The sequence below is a fragment of the Bison bison genome, unplaced genomic scaffold, assembly GCF_000754665.1.
Source record: "Bison bison bison isolate TAMUID 2011002044 unplaced genomic scaffold, Bison_UMD1.0 scf7180017864456, whole genome shotgun sequence".
Taxonomy (NCBI): domain Eukaryota; kingdom Metazoa; phylum Chordata; class Mammalia; order Artiodactyla; family Bovidae; genus Bison; species Bison bison.
Window position 1 is genome coordinate 11,423,581 of NW_011495018.1, and position 19,198 is coordinate 11,442,778.

At 39.0% G+C, this 19,198-nt stretch overlaps 1 protein-coding gene across 2 annotated transcripts in view; it reads right to left on the reverse strand.

Moving 5' to 3' along the window:
• Nucleotides 1-6: 6 nt before the first annotated feature.
• Nucleotides 7-19,198, reverse strand: part of SEC23IP (SEC23 interacting protein) — a 38,471-nt gene continuing 19,279 nt past the window's right edge. The window contains exons 11-19 of one of the 2 annotated variants that reach the window (XM_010859247.1): nucleotides 18,729-18,881; nucleotides 16,910-17,005; nucleotides 11,876-12,073; nucleotides 7,816-7,971; nucleotides 7,332-7,434; nucleotides 5,988-6,173; nucleotides 4,971-5,130; nucleotides 4,384-4,485; nucleotides 7-505 (exon numbers count right to left, since the gene is read on the reverse strand). In XM_010859247.1, coding sequence (XP_010857549.1) covers nucleotides 4,404-4,485; nucleotides 4,971-5,130; nucleotides 5,988-6,173; nucleotides 7,332-7,434; nucleotides 7,816-7,971; nucleotides 11,876-12,073; nucleotides 16,910-17,005; nucleotides 18,729-18,881 — 1,134 coding nt within the window. In that variant the 3' untranslated portion in view covers nucleotides 7-505; nucleotides 4,384-4,403. Of the gene's footprint in view, nucleotides 506-1,707; nucleotides 2,122-4,383; nucleotides 4,486-4,970; nucleotides 5,134-5,987; nucleotides 6,174-7,331; nucleotides 7,435-7,815; nucleotides 7,972-11,875; nucleotides 12,074-16,909; nucleotides 17,006-18,728; nucleotides 18,882-19,198 lie in introns of those variants that run through there. The other variant, XM_010859246.1, reaches the window with a different exon arrangement.

The following is a 19,198-nucleotide window of genomic DNA, read 5'->3' on the forward strand; positions in this document are numbered from 1 at the left end:
ACAAGTAACCCTGCATTGAAGCAGCCCAAACTATAATTCACATTTAAAAAGTTGAACATAAATTTTTAAAAAACTGTATTATTATAGTTTCTTGAGAAGTCTGTAGAACATACTACATTAATTTTAAAATGCACGTTTAATAGACCAATGACAGTAGTTTTTTAGGAAAAAGAAACAACCGTTTGCATGCAACAAATATTCTTCATTGATATCACATATTACTTTGACAACTGTACAATTAAACTGATCTGAGGAGTTTTTAATTGCGTCATTTTAAACATTTCTTTTTCTCACCTACACAGTCCAAATGTGGTACTGATTTTTTGCACTGTCTTTTTGTCCTGCATATTTTCTTTAAAATGAACCCCTACATCTGAGAATGACAGCACAGGAACTGTCAATGAATCACTTTTCTGTCAGCCATCCCAGGAGCGGACTGGGAATGTCCTCCGAGGATTTTCTCAGCACTGTAATTTAGACTGCAAGCTTCTGCAAAGACAAGAGTCTTGAAAAGAAAAAAAAGAGTCCTCGGTCAACTTTACAAACTTACAGACGTAACACAAAAACTCACTGTCATTCCTTTCTAAAATAAAAGAACACACTGTCAAGCGACAAGCAAACACTGCAAACTGCCTGGAAGAACAAGGCCCGTGAACACAAAGTCCTCAGACAGGCCTTCTGGAGGGACAGAAGGCCATCAGGGAGTATTCAGTGAGGTTAACTAGCTTAATAATCTTCAAAACAAAATGAGTACAAAAAATAAAAGACAAAACATAGTGAATTATCTGTCAGGTTAATCTGAGGCTTTTTAAAGAGCGATTCTAAAATTAAAGGACAGAAAAAAAATTCAGCAAAACTGTCGATGCCTGAATGAACCATGTATAGAGGGACTGTTACGATTTCAAATTATTTTATAGTGTCAGTATACTGTTAGGAACTAAGCTCTTGCCTAAGTTTTACAACCATGTATAAGAAGAAATAAAACAATTACAGTGAACAAATCATGTGCAAGCTGAAAGGGTCTTAATTTTTCATACCAGGTGATGATGTCACAGTCCTAGAACTGCTATGGTTCGGATTTTGTTTGTTCTGCTTTGTTTTGTGCAGAAAGAATGTCAGGGGAATTTAAATCATTTCAAAATTCATTTGGAATAATAGCCAAGACTATGGTATCCTAAGAAATTGGACTACCAGATATTAAAAACTTTCAGCCTATTATACAGAGTGAAGTAAGCCAGAAGGAAAAACATAAATACAGTATACTAACGCATATATATGGAATTTAGAAAGATGGTAACAATAACCCGGTATACGAGACAGCAAAAGAGACACTGATGTATAGAACAGTCTTATGGACTCTGTGGGAGAGGGGGAGGGTGGGAAGATTTGGGAGAATGGCATTGAAACATGTAAAATATCATGTAAGAAACGAGTTGCCAGTCCAGGTTTGATGCACGATACTGGATGCTTGGGGCTAGTGCACTGGGACGACCCAGAGGGATGGTATGGGGAGGGAGGAGGGGGGAGGGTTCAGGATGGGGAACACATGTATACCTGTGGCGGATTCATTTTGATATTTGGCAAAACTAATACAATTATGTAAAGTTTAAAAATAAAATAAAATTAGAAAAAAAAAAAAAAAACTTTCACTAAATCTAAGACAGCATCAATTATAATATGCAACACTGTTTTATGCATCATGCAAAAAAAAGATGCCTGGGGTGGGGAGTCTAAAAGGCACAGAGCCCCTCACAAAAAGTGGGGATATCAAATCCCAAACAGCCTCAGTGAGGGGTAAAAATATAATAATAAAAATAATAATGCGTCCTCCAGAAAGAAAGCAAAGACGCTGAAGACCACTTCTCTGACAACAGGAAGGAGGGGAAATTCCTTGATATTGACCTGGTGCCTCCACCCCCACCAGCCTGCAGATTTTATGACCTGAGTGCACACTATCAGCACAGGCCAAGAAAATCTGAAGCAGAGAAGTTAGTTTCATCAGACTCAGACGAACAGTGCCCCCCAGTGACTGGTAGAAGAAAACTCAAACCCTCTCAGGGACAACTCAACTTTCATTAAGGCAACAGCTGCTTTTTAAGATGCATTCCAAATGTGAAGATGCTGAAATGCAAAAAATATGTAACTTGAAATCAGTAAAATATGGCAGACAGACAAATAAGTCAATAGAAAAGATGTCAGAAAACCTAGAAAACAAATACTGGGTGTATGAATAAAAAAAAGTCAACAGCACATGATAAAATCATCAAACCAACAACAAAAAGGTACATTATTCAATATATGGCACAGGCAAAAGATGAAATATTTAAGAAAAAATTTAAATTCTTCTCTATACCATATCCTTCAAAACTATAAAGTCAGGTGAAAAAACAAAACCATATAAAAACTAAAAAAAAAAAAAATGTAATTATCTAAATAATATTAAAAGACTGCACATTTTTAAAACATGCTCCCTGATCCTACCCCCAAAAAATAAAAGGGGGTATTTATTTATTAGAAGGCAAATGCCAAACTCAAAAAAAAACTGTAATGACAAAACGTTAATTTGACTATCAAAACTATAAATCAATAAGAAGCAAAAATATCATACCCCCCACCTCCAGAAAAAAGCATAAAGGTCAAAAACAGGCAATTGACAAAAGAAGAAATAGCCAGTTAAAAACACTTAAACATACTTAATTTCACTAGTAACAGAAACGCAAAATGAAACAATGATCTAACAACCTCTGGGCTTCCCAGGTGGCGCTAGTAGTAAAGAGCCTGCCTGCCAATGAAGGAGACAGAAGACCCGTGGGTGGGGAAGATCTCCTGGAGGAAGGCATGGCACCCCACTCCAGTATTTTTGCCTGGAGAATACCATGAACAGAGGAGACTGGAGGGCCACAGTCCATAGGACTGCAGAGTTGGACATGAATGAAGTGACTTAGTATGTATGCATAACAATTTCTAGCTATCAAATTAGCTTTAAAAAATAGTAATAACCAATATGGACAAGGGTAGATAAACACTAGCACTTATATTGACAGTAGCTATGAAACTTCTGCAACCCTTCTGAAATATAACTTCCCAATAAATACAGATCAAAAATCTTTTTAAAATGTGACAACTCTTAGATTTAACAATGCTTCTTCTAGGAATTTAGGCCAAGCAAACAGAGATGCACAAAAAGTACGTACAACTACATGTTAAGAATTTTTTATAATAGAGAAAAACTGGAAAATCACCTAAACGTGCCACAGTGGTAGATAAATTAAGGATTTTAATAAAAAGAACTATGAATGAAATACAACTATTAAATATAATGTATCTCTGAAGCACCGTTCATACTAGTAAACCTATATGCCCAACAGTAAGGAATGGTTAAAACAAATTGTGGTGTAACAGTCAATGAAATACGACACAATCACTAAAAAGGATGAGGCAGCTCTTTTGTTCTGATATATATTCTGTCTGTCTGAGATGATCTTCTTTCCCCAGATATCCAGCTGGCTCAGTTGCTCCAATGACATTCTATCATTTAGGATGTCCCCTGCCATTTTATATACAACAGCAACTTGTTCCCATCTCAAAGGTATTCCCCTCTCCCCCTTATCCTGCTGCTCTATTTTTAACCATCTGACTCACTTCCATTGTTTGTTTATTGTCTGTCCTCCCCTACAGGAAAGAAGATCCTTGAGGGCAGACACTGTGTAGTCCATTGCTGTGACCCTCAGGGCCTAGGCACTTAGCAGGTAAGTAAGGTGCGCAGCAAATGATGGATAGATGCTGGGTGGGTGGGTGGGTGGGTGGATGAATGGATGGGTGGGTGGATGCGGGAAAATCACAAAGATACAAAGGTGAGAAGAGTGGGTAAAGTTGGCGGTGGTCAGAGCGGGGTTCTCTGGCTTCTCTCCAAAGTGTGTGAGAGTAGGGTCATGGTCAAGGGCTGTGGGAAACGTGAGGAGAGAGAGGAGCAAAATAACAGTCACCTCAGGGTGTGGGGAAGGGAATTTACCAGCACAAGTGTGGCAGAACCATACTGCAGGCTTTACTGCCCACTGGATGTTTTGGTCATAGATTTGAAGCGAGTATGGTTAACACAATTGCCTGACTTTTCTCTGGCCATGTGCTGCAACTCGGGTGAGGTTCAGAGTAAGAGACAACTTGGTCTCCTAGGATTAAGGTTTTTGCCAGGTGACTAACAGAGGAAGAGAAAGACATGGGACTCCCCTGGTAGTCCAGGAGTTAAGACTCTGCTCCCAACAAAGGGGGCCCAGGTTTGATCCATGGTCAAGAAACTAAGATCCTACACGCTGCAGGGTGCACCCAAAAAAAAAACAAGCCTCAGAATGAAGCCTTCAGAATTTATACACAAAATAAACTCACACAGTTAAGCTGAAGTCCAATCAATGCTGGGGCTGTTCTGGACTAATGTTCATTGTTCGATAAATTTCTTTAAGTAATAACAGAGCAGTATCTTCTGATTCCCTATTAAAAAGAAAAGCACATTTACTTAAGAGATAATGAGAAATTAACCTCTATGCATAAAGGTGGAAAGGCAGCTTTGGTTCTATTCATCTCTACCTAAGGAGGGCAAATGAAAACAAAGTTGTGTAATCTCAGAGCTGTCCTTAAAAAATGGATAAAGACTGATCAGCAACAAAACAGCTGTGCTGCCATTCTCCCTGGTGACACCGGATATATGAAAGGATGGCGCTCAAAGTCCCCACCATTCCCGATCTGAAAGGCATCCCAACAATATGTGCAAGTACCAAGGCCTTTGGTCAAACGCAGGTGACACGCTGCCATCTTGTGGATAACTAAGCTAACGGGGGAAAAGATTGATTTTGAATATATGGGCGTTCAAATTAATACTCCGTAACAAATGCTAATTCAGCAAGAATCTCACGGAACTGCAGTATGTACTGGCACCTAAAGGCCACATGAACACTTTCAAAGGTGAAAATACTTACCAATAGCATAAGTGACTCTGAAGAGCGAAAAGATATTCATTAAAACTCTCTATTGGCTTTTCTTGAAGAACGTAGTCAATTCGACGGCCTCCATTCAACATTCCAACCTTTCCTAAGTAGTCCTCATCCTTGGAAAAATCTGGACTTTCAACAATCTTTTCTGCTAGAATTCAAACCATTTCAATATCAAAGTCAATCACTTAATCATTATCCTTTGACTTTAGCTGACTTTCTGGGCTCAAGAGAAAATTGCTTGACAAACGCAGCAGCCTGGGGAGCTACCAGGCTCACTTCCCATTCCTCCAAAGAGCCCGGGGGAGAGGGGCTGGCTGCCCGGGAGAGAGGAGAGAGAGCCAACCAGCTGACAGGAGTTTTGAAGAAAAGGGGTAAGAGAGCATTGCAGAGAGAAAGGAAATAGAATTAGAACCTGAAAGAATCAAAAACATCACGGCACAACGACTTGACATTGCACGTATAGTCTACAGTGACACAGTCAGACACAGAAGAGCTTTCCTCACAGGGGGCCGTTCAGATGCCTGAATACCAACTTAGTTCTCAACTCCAACATTCCATTCTGGCCTTATGAATCTCAACAAAATTTAAAGCCTGTACAGTAAAACCTGGGCTTCCCAGGTGGCTCAGTGGTAAAGAATCTTCATGCCAGTGTAGGAGACGCAGGAGAAGCAGGCTCAATCCCTGGATCAGGAAATGGCAACCCACCCTAGTATTCTTGCCTGGAGAATCCTGTGGACAGGAGCCTGATGGGCTACAGTCCATGGGGTTGCAACTAAACAGCAGTAGAGTAAAACCTGCAACTATCAGCCCAAAACCTAGTTTAAAAAGAAAGGATGCCATGCGTTTTGAAGTACAGTTTGTACAAACAGTTTTTCCTTTATAGGAAGAGCCTCTACATTTCAACAAAAAGGACTATAATGGAAAAACAGCATCAAATAATTCATGTGTGCTTTGTTCACAAATAATTTTTGCACTGGAAAATGCCTTAAATGTTAAATTTACCTTCAACTACTTGCTTTTCTTCTTCTTCTTTGATCTGATTGGCTACCTTCTCCAATTCTTCTTGCAACTGAGTTGAAGAGGTATGAGCACGGGCAAATTCGTTTAATGTCTGCCAAGCACTTTTCAGAGAGCTAATGAAACCCTGCTTCAAATCAGATCCCATACGAGACAGACTTTCTTTCAACTCTAAAGAGATTAAGACGACATAACAAGGTATTAGTTACTGGGTAAAATTCTGCACCACAAAAATTAAAACACAAGTTACACTATCCTCAGACTGGATAAGACCTCTTACTCGTCTCTTAAATGTCAAATAAATACATGGGAGTTTCTCAGCCAAGAACGCTCAACATGTTAAAATGTTCTGTGGAGTCTTACTCTACCATTTTCTTAATGACTAAACTTGATCCAGCCTAAACCTATATATTTTCTCTCTCCAAAAAAAAAAAAAAAGACGTAATTCAAATACCATAAAAATGTATAAGCACATTTAAGGGCCTTTTTTTATAAGTCAAAAAATGGGCCCACAAGACTAAAAAGATGACTGTTTTTCTAATATGTATTGGTGAATGGTTTTGAGAATTTGAGATTCTGATATAATCACAATTTAAACTCCTAATTTAAAAACGAAGAAACTACTGCCCCTTTACTTTCTCTACTTTTGTCTAATAAATCACATTTTAATTCAAAATCTTAAGAATATCAAAGTATCAAATTTCTCATTTTAACTTCAAAAGTTATGTTTGAAAAGCATGATGCAAGCTTAAAGAAAAAAAAAATTTTAAGAGGGCATGATTACTTTTCCTTCTTTTAAACCTATGAATAAGAAGTAATATACACCATTAATAGACATAAAAGAAACCTAAACCCTACTTGGAATATTATCAATCCATTTTGTTCAATAAAATTTATTTAAAAGAAAAAGTTTGTTTATAGTTACCAAAGAAAAAACAGCTCACTTGACTGAGCATCAAATTTATTTCTTGATGGTTTGGTCTTTAGTTCAAAATTAACTCTGCTTCCCAATTCCAAAAACTTTTACCAAGTTTTATCAAAATGTATGCATCTCACTTTATCACCAACTTCCCCCATTCCTCATTATATCAACAATTATATCAATTGTATCAACAAATATCAAATATTATCAAGAAATCATCAAGGAGAAGAAACTCTTTTGTAACTTTATAGCTCCTCCAAATATTTAGTAAACAGGTTCTGAACATAGTAGGCACTTAAATAAGAGCTTAGTGTTAAAATGCAAATGACAGGAAGAACCCAAATCATTAAATGACAGGTCACAAAATGACAGGAAGGAAATGAGTTTTTATAGCATTTTCTCTTTACCTAAATGCAGTCTTTTTCTGCCTTTGTGATGTGGAATGAGAACTGCCTTCAGGTCCAAATCTGGTACAATCATAGGTTCTAATCGATACGCCACTGGATCAAGCTATAAACCGAAGAATTAGAAATTTATGAAAAGCTGTTTTGAGTTACGTATCTTAGTTAAGTGAGAAAACAGATAACTGGCAAACCAGAGATTTTTTTTTTTTTTCACACCTTATTCAAATACTGGTAATTTTATAAGACGACTTTTCAGTTTGTGGAGAAAATTACTTTGCAAACAAAAGAATCATTTCCCTGAACAAAGGCTTTCTGGTAGAAAAGTTTATTGCAAACTATCAGACTGTATTGTTTAGGTCAGAGGGCTGAGTTGTACAAAATCAAAATCAGTTTTAATTCCCAAGAAATAAGAATCTGAGACTCTATCAGGATAAAGAGGACTAGTGCTTTGTCTTCTTCAAAGCCGAAGTAAATGCAGGTTACTCACTGGGTGATAAATATTGAAGAATCCTTTGCAGGTAGGAAGCCTGTAGTTTTCATCTATCCTATCCACTCCTCGAATAGTGAGAAACATACCAATTGGAGATCCCAAGGCAAAGAAAATCTCTGGTTCAAAGTCTAAGGAGCTGTAAACAACAGAAACCTAGGAAGAATCAGAAAACAATGAAAGACAGTCATTTCAATGTCATGAAAGACAAATATCAAAGGTTCAACTAAAACTTCACTTAATTAAAAGCACCCCAATACAGATGATGCTCTGCAAGGTGTGGCTTACGATGCTAATGATCACTGTAATGGACAGCTGCTACTAGCACAAAAGGACCAAAAAATTTCCCTCTGAAATCTTTATCCACAATTACATCCTCTAACTAGACTTTCACTTATTGTATAAAGCATAAAATATACAGTGTACAGAAGTATCATCCCTATGTTAGTTATAAATGTGGTCAAAGCTGCAGACTCTAGAATCAAACTACCTGGGTTTGAGCCCTGACTCCACTCCTCACTCTGTGTCTTCAGGCAAGTTTCTCAATCTCTCTTGCCTCCACCTCAGTTTCCTCATCTATAAAATGGGAATCATAACAATGCCAAACTCATAATGTGGTTGAAAAACCACACTTAATAATCAAATCCACATAAGGTGCTTAGCATATTTTAAGCATCCAATGACTATGACTTCTATTACAACTACCATCCTCATTCATTCGGCATGTTTCTCTCCATTAAAAGATGATTTATCCCCAAAGAGCTCCTGTGTGGGGGAAGCTCACATGTAGCCTTTCAGCTCACAGAGAACTGTTAGCATAAGAGAAAGCACCCACATTCGGACAGCTCTCTGTACTTTACAAAGCTCTTTCGTTTGCTGCTCAGTGACAGAAATTCTGTCTCCATCAATTCAGTATCCTGAGAATGAAGAACAAGGAATGGCATAATCAAGGGCATGACAGAGGTCCACTGAGAGCAGAGGGCATGGCAGGGACCTTCATGCCCACGTATCAAACGAAGACAGTGAAGCCCAAGTAGGTGACGACACTTACCAGGAGCACATGGTGAGTGGCAGAATGACGTCTAACTCCAAATGCAAAGCTCTTTCTACTAACTAGGCTGCCCTTCTAACAAAGTCTAGACTTCACATCCCTTGGTTTGCTCCTAATTTGCAAATTCAATAGTTTATGCTACTGATGGGGACCACAAAGGAGGTGCTCTCAAGATTATGCATTTTCCCTCAGTTCCAGAAAAAAAAATAAGGTTAAAAAAATTATAAATTGGAAAAAATATTTACATGAAGGGGCCAACATCCCTAATATATAAAGAATTCTTCAGTACCAGTAAAGAGAAAAGCAACCCAATAGAAAAATAGAACACTAGTACATCATTGAAAAAAAGCATAAAAAACAGATGACAAAACATCTAACTTCTCTAGTGCTCAAAGAAATACAGTGAGATACAGTTAGCACAGGTATAAATAAAATACTAAAAAAAAAAAAAATTAAAAACTCCTGTTTGCATGTGAAAAAATTATTTCTTTAGAAGAAGTTATAAAAGTAAGGACTTTTTTTTTTTTTTTTTTAGAATATGACATTTTTAAACAAGAATGATAGTACTAGCAAGGGAGAGGAGAGAGAGGCAGTCTTATAAGCTGCCAGTGGGAGTACAAACTTTCCAGGGGCAAGTAGCAATAACTATTAACATTCTTGTGTTCACGGCTTTTGGCCCAGCTATAAATATTTCCAGTTATATAACTGCAAGAAAGAATAAAAAATGTTCACAGAAAATTAGTTTAAAACTGTTTATCACTGGACTGCTTAATAGAGTGAAAAACTGCCTACAGGTCCAATATTATGGATTGAATGTGTTCCCCCCAAAGAGAACTGTACCAGTACCTCAGGCTTTCTTTGCAAACAGAATCATTACAGCATTAATGTGGGCCCTAAATCCAGTGACTGGTGTCATTATAAAAAGGAGAAACCTGGACACAGAGACAGGGAAGTGACGTGAACACAAAGGGAGGTGACCACGTGAAAATGGAAGAATGGGGTGGGGGGCTGAAGCACACTTATACCAAAGGACGCTAACCAGTGCTGGCAAACCATCAGAAGGGAAAGAGGCAGGGAAGGGTGCCCCTACAGGGCTTCATCGGGGAGCAAGGCCCTGCTGACACCTGAGTCATGGACTTCCAGCCTCCAGAACTGTGAGACAGTAAATTTATGGTGATTAAGACCACCCAGCTTGTGATAGTTTGTTATGGCAGCCTATTTAAAAAATGGGCTTTGTGTTGGATAATTCTGCCCAACTGTAGGCTAATGTTAAGTGTTCTGAGCATATTTAATATTTAATGTTCTGATGCTGGGCAGGTTAGGTGTATTAAATCCATTTTTGACTTTGGGTATTTTCAGGTTATAATGGGTTAATCAGGACGTAACCCCATCATAAGTCAAGGGAGACCTGTATAATGTTCTAGTATTTTCCATTTTTATTAAAATAGATATGTAAATATATGCTCAAGAGTCCAGAAGGCCTTGTTCAAACTGCTTATGGTAATTAGTCATGGTTAAGGAGATTATGAGATTTTTTTTTTCCCCTTATCTTTTCCTTAATCAGTACTTTTTGGCCTTCTGGCATGAATGATGCACACTGTGGATTACCACAACAACCCTCTGGGTAACAAAGGAGATGGCATGGGACCTGGACTGGGTCAATCAAACCATGCCCCACTCCCCAGGCAATAAGAATTGGTCCAGAATGGACTTAAGACTCAAGTCAGGTCAAATAAAATCCTTCCTTTAAAGTTTCTTAACTGGACCTATTAGGTAGATTCCTTTACCTCTGTGGTGATGAAGCTATGAAGAGGGGAGTACAGACCACCAACACCCACAATTCCATGTTCACAGATGCCAACACTTCCAAGGAGAAGCAGGCAGTGAGACTGTCCTGGTGATGGGGAAGCCCTGTTTCCACAAACCTCCTCTTCAGCCTTTACATGCAGCTAAGAAAGTATCTGCCCTTTCTTATTGCCTAGAGTCTGTTAAAGTTTGCTCATGTTTTAAGAAGACATTTTTGGGGACTTTCCTGGTGGCTCAGATGGTAAAGAACCCACCTATAATGTGGGAGACCTGGGTTGGGAAGATCCCCTGGAGAAGGGAACAGCTACCCACTCTAGGACTCTGGCCTGGAGAATTCCATAGACAGAGGAGCCTGGCAGGCAACAGTCCATGGGGCCGCAAGAGGTCAGACACGCCTGAACAACTTTCACTTCACTGGTGATCCAGTGGTTAAGGATCCACCTTGCAAGCCTTGCAATGTGGGGAACGCAGGTTTGATCCCTGATCAGGGAACTAAGATCCCACATGCCGTGGGGCAACTGAGCCTGCCAGTTGTAACTACCAAGCTCGTTCACTCTGGAGTAGGCAAGCCAATAAGTAAGTTAAAGAAATAAATAAAAATCCTTTTAAATGCAAATTTTATGAATGAATTAGGCTTAAAAGCTTGAATAGGTTGTATCAAACATCCAGCAATATTTTCTGCCTTCTTTAAATCAGTCATGAACTCACTTAAGAGATTAGAACCATACAACTATAAATAAATTGAAAGTAACCTTCTCTAAAAAGATTTTAATACTTTTAAGCCACCGTGAAACAAGTTTATCATTAAATGCAGCATTATCAACTACTTGGTAGGTTTTTACAGAAACTATTTCCCTCAGGGAAGAACTGTGAGTAATAAAAAAGCTTAAGCATACTCTGAAAATAATTTTCTATCACCACTTCTATTTCTAGTGGCTGAGACACTGAACGCTATAAAACCGAGAGGTGAAAAGATTTAAATAGAGACTATTTCAAAGGCGAGGTGATATGTTCAGTACACATTCAATCCTTTATTTCTAACATTATGAAAGCATACTGTTTTTATTAAGAGAAAATCAGTTTTCTCCATCCTCCCCTGAAAAAATTGTTGAATAAATATTTAAAGAATTTAAAGTCGCCCAAATAACCCAGGTAAGTGATTCCAACATAAACCACACAGCCTGAGTCAGTGTGTTGACTTGCCTGTCCGGTGCCAACTTCAAAGGCCTCATAATCAACACGCACAGAAGAGACGGACGCTCCAAGCGGGAGTCTCCTCTTGGACTCGTTCGAGTCTGAGGGAGGAGAAGCCATGTCTTTAGCTTTCTGAGCACTTTCCTCCTGTCCTTTTGCTGAAGTGGCCACCGCTGCCTTCTTTTCCGATGCTGCTTTTTTCTCTTCCTGTGAAATACCAAAATTTCATAACATAACTAAGGGGGAAAAGTTATCAGCTATCACTATGAAATACCCATATCAATATTAAGGAATGATTAGTAATTTCTTAGGCCTAAGAATGAAAGCATTGTAGTCAATTAGAGAAATGTCCTTTTAGAGACACATACTAAATAGTCAAGGAAAAAAATGCCATGATGTCTATAAGCTACTTTAAAATTCTTAAGAAAAAGAAAATTAAGAACAAAGAAAAATGTGGCGAAACAGCTACAATTAAATCTAAATATTAGCTATTATTATACTCTGTGCCCTACACTTTTTATGTAATTTAAAATTTTAATAGAAGTTTTTTTTTTAAAATACCAACTTCTTCCTTTATGATCTCAACTTTAGCCAGATAATTTTAGAAGTACTTATGTAACTGTAAAATATATACTTCCTATAAAGAGGTGTCAGAGAAGGCAATGGCACCCCACTCCAGTACTCTTGCCTGGAAAATCCCATGGACGGAGGAGCCTGGTAGGCTGCAGTCCATGGGGTCTCGAAGAGTCGGACACGACTGAGCGACTTCACTTTCACTTTTCACTTTCCTGCATTGGAGAAGGAAATGGCAACCCACTCCAGTGTTCTTGCCTGGAGAATCCCAGGGACGGGGGAGCCTGGTGGGCTGCCGTCTATGGGGTCGCACAGAGTCGGACACGACTGAAGTGACTTAGCATAGCATAGCATAGCATAAAGAGGTGTAAACTTAAGAAATTTATTCCTTCAACATGTTTACATTCTTACGTCTATATGAAGCCACCAAGTTTTCCTCAAAAGCATTCTGTAAAGAACACATTGTGGTACGTTCATACAGTGGGATAACTACTCAGAAATAAAAAGAAGTAAACTGCAAATAAAACTACAACTGCACGGATCTTAAAAACACTATTTTGAGTAAAAGAAGAAAGATACAAAAGAATTTTCAGTGTTGGTTCCATTTATATAAACCTCTAGAACAGGCAAAACTATTGGATAGTGATCAGATTCAGAAGAGGAGCTGTGTGGCAGGAGGAGCTGATTAGAAAGAAGCATGAGAGAACTGAGTGACAAAATGTTCTATTTCTGGTTTTGGCTGGTGATTACACAGGTGCAAAAATTGTCAAAGTTTATTGAACAGAACGCTCAAGATCTATGCGTTTCATAAATAAGTCAGTAAAGAAAATCTCTGGGAGCATCAACAGAACAGCTGTATCACTATAGTAATGAGACAAAATCCGCCCATGTTGGTTTGTGATTGCGCCCCAGTACAGCGGCAACAATGTCAGGGAAATGTGAACGACCGTCACGGTGGATTTGCTGACTTCCCATGGGCACAGGTCTCAGTGGTCCTCACTCCCCAAGCTGTGAATGCCTGGCTAAGTCTCTGTTTGAACATTATTGACAGTGCCTAAACCCAACAGCTGGTCTAACTGCTCTTGTCCATCAGTGAATTTCAAATACTAGGAAACCTGGAAACCAGTCCAACTGGTTAATTCAAAAGATGATATAGCAAAAAGAAAGCTCTCCACCAGCCATTTGGGAACTGATCCCACCATGAAGGTCTGGGTTGGCCTTGTTATCTCTGCCCTTTGGAGACACCACAGGATTAAACCCAAAACACAAACTGAAGAATGTGACCAACGTTCTTCAGTTTAAATTTGCTTTCTTACTTCGAGGTACCTCCCATTACAGTCACACAACTTAACAATCTAAATTGCTAAGAGAACGGTCTAAATAGATCCTAAACCGTCCTACTGCAAACTGTTGTTTTGTTTCCCTCTTAGACAGAGGCAGTAACTGGAAAACAAAGTGAGCCAACATTCCCAGCACTAAGAATTATTTCTTTTCAAAGGAAAATGATTAAGATGGTTTACAAAGGGGAAAGAAAAGTTCAGGTCACAAATACCTGATCTCCTTATTAAAAATAATGGGCTAACTTTTCAGTTACAGTAAATCAATAGGATGCACCATTTTATCTCATTATTGATCCAGCAGCACCTTGTTAATGATGAAAAACAGAGCGATCAATGGTAACACGGCTGAGAAAGTGTCACAGTTCATTCAGAGGCAATTATTTTTGAATTTAAAAAATAAGATGACTTTATAGGTTTTTACCCTTTCAAAACATTCTTATAAGTGCCATAACTGATACAGCCAAGCTACTACAGGAGCCAAACCAAACTCCTTCTAGAGACTTTTCAAGAACTATAAACAGAAGACTTTTCTTCCTTTTCTTGAACTATGAAACCAAGGGCAGATGCAGGGCCTGGAAATCTAGCTTCTTTCTCATTTTTTGTTTCTCTGTTTCTACAGGCCTGTGCTTCACTGACGTGCACATGCAGACGCACGTGCTTACACGTGGAGAACACAGGCTGGTGTCCAGCGTGGACACACCTGTGGTGTCCTGGTTTTGGTGTGACCACTGTGCTCACCAGAGATGCTGCCTCTCTACTCAGTCTTCATCACCTTCAACCAACCATCACAAACACTATCCTGTGCCTAACATGTGTTTTGAGTTGCACCTTCTTTTCCATTTTCTACTACACCCCAACCATTTCTGAGTCACTGCATAATCACAGTGACAATGCTGAGATTCCCAACAGCCTCTAGCTTCACCCCCTTCTAACTCCATGCCCACATTGTAACCAAGTGAACTCTAAAACACCAGCCCAGTCATGGAAGTGCCCTGACTGCTCCACTGACCCACAGCAGTGGCTCTCACATCGTGTCCCTTAGAACTGACCCAGTGGCTTTACACTGCTGCTAAAATGTAGCCCAGTTCTCGCTCTCTCTCTCTCTCACACACACACACACATATTAACATAAAATTCAGGTTGATAATGGAATTGTCTCAACTTTAAGATTTGCTCCAACTTTTTCTTCCTTTAGTACTGCATATCAGCCAGTAGGCCCTAACCAATAGCAAAAGACAGCAAATATTAATGGAAAAACCAGGAAGGAATCAATGTCTAAAAACTCATTTACTATTTATTATAAGCACATTTGCTCATGGTTGAAATTTTATAGGGACTTCCCTTATAGCTCAGTTGGTAAAGAATCTGCCTGCAATGCAGAAGACCCTGATAATGTGGCTTAGAGCACATAGCTTTAAATTTTAACATTTTTGAAGTAAAAAATTAAAATTTAGACTAAATAAATGATTTGGTGCTAAATCATAATTTGTGACAAAAATTAATAAGCAAGTCAGCATTTCATGGTGTTAGTTTAAAAAGCACCATGCCCTTCCCGGGCATGAGAATACATTTGAGGACCAGCTGCCACTTCTGCCGTTCGGGCCTTTGGGACTCTCCCCTACCCTATTCTCAGTCCCCTTGTTGTTTCCACCGCAGAAAAATACTTGCCCCCTCCTGGAAAGCCATTTCCCCTGACCCCACCCCTCCTTCAAGTTCATTCACCAACAGCTGGGGGAAGTATTCCCTCACCAGCCCGTCCCTTCTCCCATGGCCAGGCCTCACCTGGCTCTGACAGCAGAGACAGCGCTGTCAGGGGACCAATACTTTCTCTGTGGTCAAATCTCCCCTCTAGCTAGACCACAGACCGCACAGTTCATCTCCAGGTCCCAAGGATCCAGCACGTGCCTGATCCAAAAGATACACTCGGAAAATGCTGAACAACTCAACTGCTTAGCTAATCACAACAACTCTGTCCTATGACTTTATAACCGTATTACACATAAAGGGGCATGTTAAGTCCTTCCAAAGTAAAGAACCACAGAAGTTTAAATGATGGAAGGGTCAATGAAGATCATGTTAATTAATATACAATAAAAACAAAATACCTACTCTAAATGCTACCAACTTTTTCTAAGTTTACAGAAAATCTCTGTATAGTTAACTTAATGAAAATTAAATAAAACAAGTGATTTATTCCCAATTGTTTTACTTCTTCTTAAATGCTTTTTAGTTGTTGCTGTTATTGCTGTGTTTTGGATTGCTGACAATTTTTGCTTTTTGGTTATTATTTAATGAGATGTATGTGTGTGTTCTTTTTATCCTTTAGAGGGTGAGAAGGATTATAAAGACAGAAAATGAGCTAATATTTATTGGGTGATTAGCTATACATGCATGGCTTCATCCACTCTGCAATCCTGTAAGGAAGGCATTATCAATCCCACTGTAGAAATGAAGGAAACCAAGGACCAGAAAAGTTAAGCAAATTGCTCATGAATATATAGTTAATGAGTAGTTGAACTGGAAATTAGGGTCACCAGCTCATCTATTTGTCTAGGACTTATCCAGTGTCGCACTGGGAATATGCAAATACCAATTTAAAAACTTAAAGTCCTTTTAACCTGAACTTTGATCAGCCCCAGGAAAACCATGAATTGGAATTTAATTAGAATTTAAACCCAGTTCTGGCTGACTCCCACGTATGGGCTTCCATCAACTTCATTACTGTTCCCTTGAGCAGGGAGCACAGTAACTGGCCTAACCATAATGGTGTGAACAAAAAATTTCCAAAATATAAACAAGCTAGTCAGAGATATGGAGAAGGCAATGGCAACCCACTCCAGTACTCTTGCCTGGAAAATCCCATGGACGAAGAAGCCTGGTGGGCTGCAGTCCATGGGGTCGCTAAGAGTCGGACACAACTGAGCAACTTCACTCTCACTTTTCACTTTCCTGCATTGGAGAAAGAAATGGCAACCCACTCCAGTGTTCTTGCCTGGAGAATCCCAGGGACGGGGGAGCCTCATGGGCTGACGTCTCTGGGGTCACACAGAGTCAGACACGACTGAGGTGACTTAGCAGCAGCAGTCAGAGATAAGCTGTGTTTTCTTTTAGGAGCAGAAATGAACCTTACCAGTTTGACAGCTTTATGTTTTACAAAGTTAGCTATCTTCTTTCTGGGTCCAAGTGGTATCCCCATTTCCTTCAGATCATCCACTGTACACATAAGCTTTAAAAGAAAACAGACAAGCACATTAGTCAATCTAATGATACATGAACTGAAATTGAAAAAAGGAAATTATGAAAAGAAACTATATCATCTAAGGTAATTGAATATCCTAGTCAATTTAATTTTTTTACCCCCACCCTCAGTAATTTTTAATTACGAACTAATTTAGGTGGTAAACTCTTCAGCCTCCACATCTAAATCATTCTCTTAATTTTTAACAGAAAATACACGCACGGTTGTATGGTATCAGAAGTTATGTCAAGTGTAAAATGAAGTCGGCTCCCTCCACCCACCCAAACCACCCAGTCCTCTGAGCAGATACTGCAGGCAACTTCCTCTCCGTCCAGAGATCTCTTATGTATACACAGCATCCCGTGTTTTTCCATGTGTGTGACTTTTATGCATCACCAACTCAATGGACATGAATTTGAGCAACTCTGGGAGATAGTGTAGGACAGGGAAGCCTGGTGCGCTACAGTCCAAGGAATCACAAAGAGTAGGACATGACTTAGTGACTGAACAACAAACCTATACACAAACAGGTCTGAATTTTGGTCTTTTCACATAACAAACCTTAGAGATCATTCCACACCAATCCCTCTGGCACTGCCTCGTTCACTCAACAGCTGGGTTCACCACTGTGTGCATACACCATAAATGATTTCACTGGCGCCCTACTAGCGGACACAGGTGTTCCTAAGGTGCTGCTATCACAAATAGTGCTACAGTGAGTATCCTTGGAAGTACTCCCATGTGAGTATTTTTTCATAGGAAATACCCTTCGCAGTGAAATTGCTGGGGTAAGTGCATGCATTCTTTGTATTTTAAAAGACAGGACTTCCCTGGTGGCCTAGTGGCTGAAACTCCATGCTCCCAATGCAGGGTGCCCGGGTTTGATCCCTGGTCAGGGAACAAGATCCCACATACTGCAACTAAACCTGGTGCAGCCAAATAAATAAATTCTTTAAAAATAATCAAAGATATTGGTGGACTGCCCTCCACAGAGGTTGTACCAATTTATGCTCTTACTCCAGTATGTATCAGTACCTATTTCCCATTATCCCGGCCACACAGTGTATGAACATCAAACTCTTAATATTCTTGCCAAACTGACAGGATAAAAAAAATCTCATTGCACTTTTAATTCATATTTTTCTTGAGTTTCTTGATAAGAAGTTGCTTATTTTATTTTCCATATACATCTGTTCATATCCTTTGCCTATTTTCCTATTGTGTTGATGGTTTTCATGTAGTTAATTTGTAGCAACTTTGAATAAGAAGGAAATAAATGCTTTGTCTATAAGGTGTGCTCCAAATTGTCTTCTTAACCTATCATTGGCCTTTAGATATTGTTTATGGCATCCCCTACTACACAATTTTTTTTCTTCCTCATGGCTTGTGGGTTTTGCTTTACTTAGAAAAGTCTTCCCAGATTATTATTTTTTTAAAGTTCTCCTGATTTTTTCAATTTTTTAAACATTTAAGTCTCTGCTTTCACTGTGATGTAAAGTGAAGTCGCTCAGTCGTGTCCGATTCTTTGCGACCCGTGGACTGTAGCCCACCAAGCTCCTCCATCCATGGGATTCTCCAGGCAAGAATACTGAAGTGGGTTGCCATTTCCTTCTCCAGTGATGTAAAAGGTTAGGTTAAACCTTAATAATTTTCCATCTCATACAAAGGAAAAACAGTTTCAGATAAAAATGAATCAAACTATCATCAGTACCAGAGATTCCATATCAATCTTTTCCTTTTCAAAAGTGCTAACATATTCAGAGAGACTAAGTGCTTCCAGAGTTTCTTGCAAAGTCAGGACTTCTTCATTTTCAACATCAAGGTCACAAGACTCATCCAACGTCAGCTTTGGCTCTTCGGGTATCTTTTAAAAAAAAGTTGGGAGAATATTACAAAGTTCAGAAAAACTCCCATAAAATATCTTCTGATCTATGGAAAAATCTTAATTCTGTCCCATACATAAATCCTAATTCTGGGCAGTTTGTTATTCCAAGTTTGAATATTCAGAAAATTACTAAAATTACTAAATTTGTATGCCCTCATTTTCTACAATAATTTACTTCACATTTTTCAAACAAACCATAAACATTCTATCACATTTAAATGTATAATCCATAAGGAAGACAAGTGAGAAAAACTCAAACGAGCTCTGTGGTTCCATCATACTTGTAAACCTCAAGG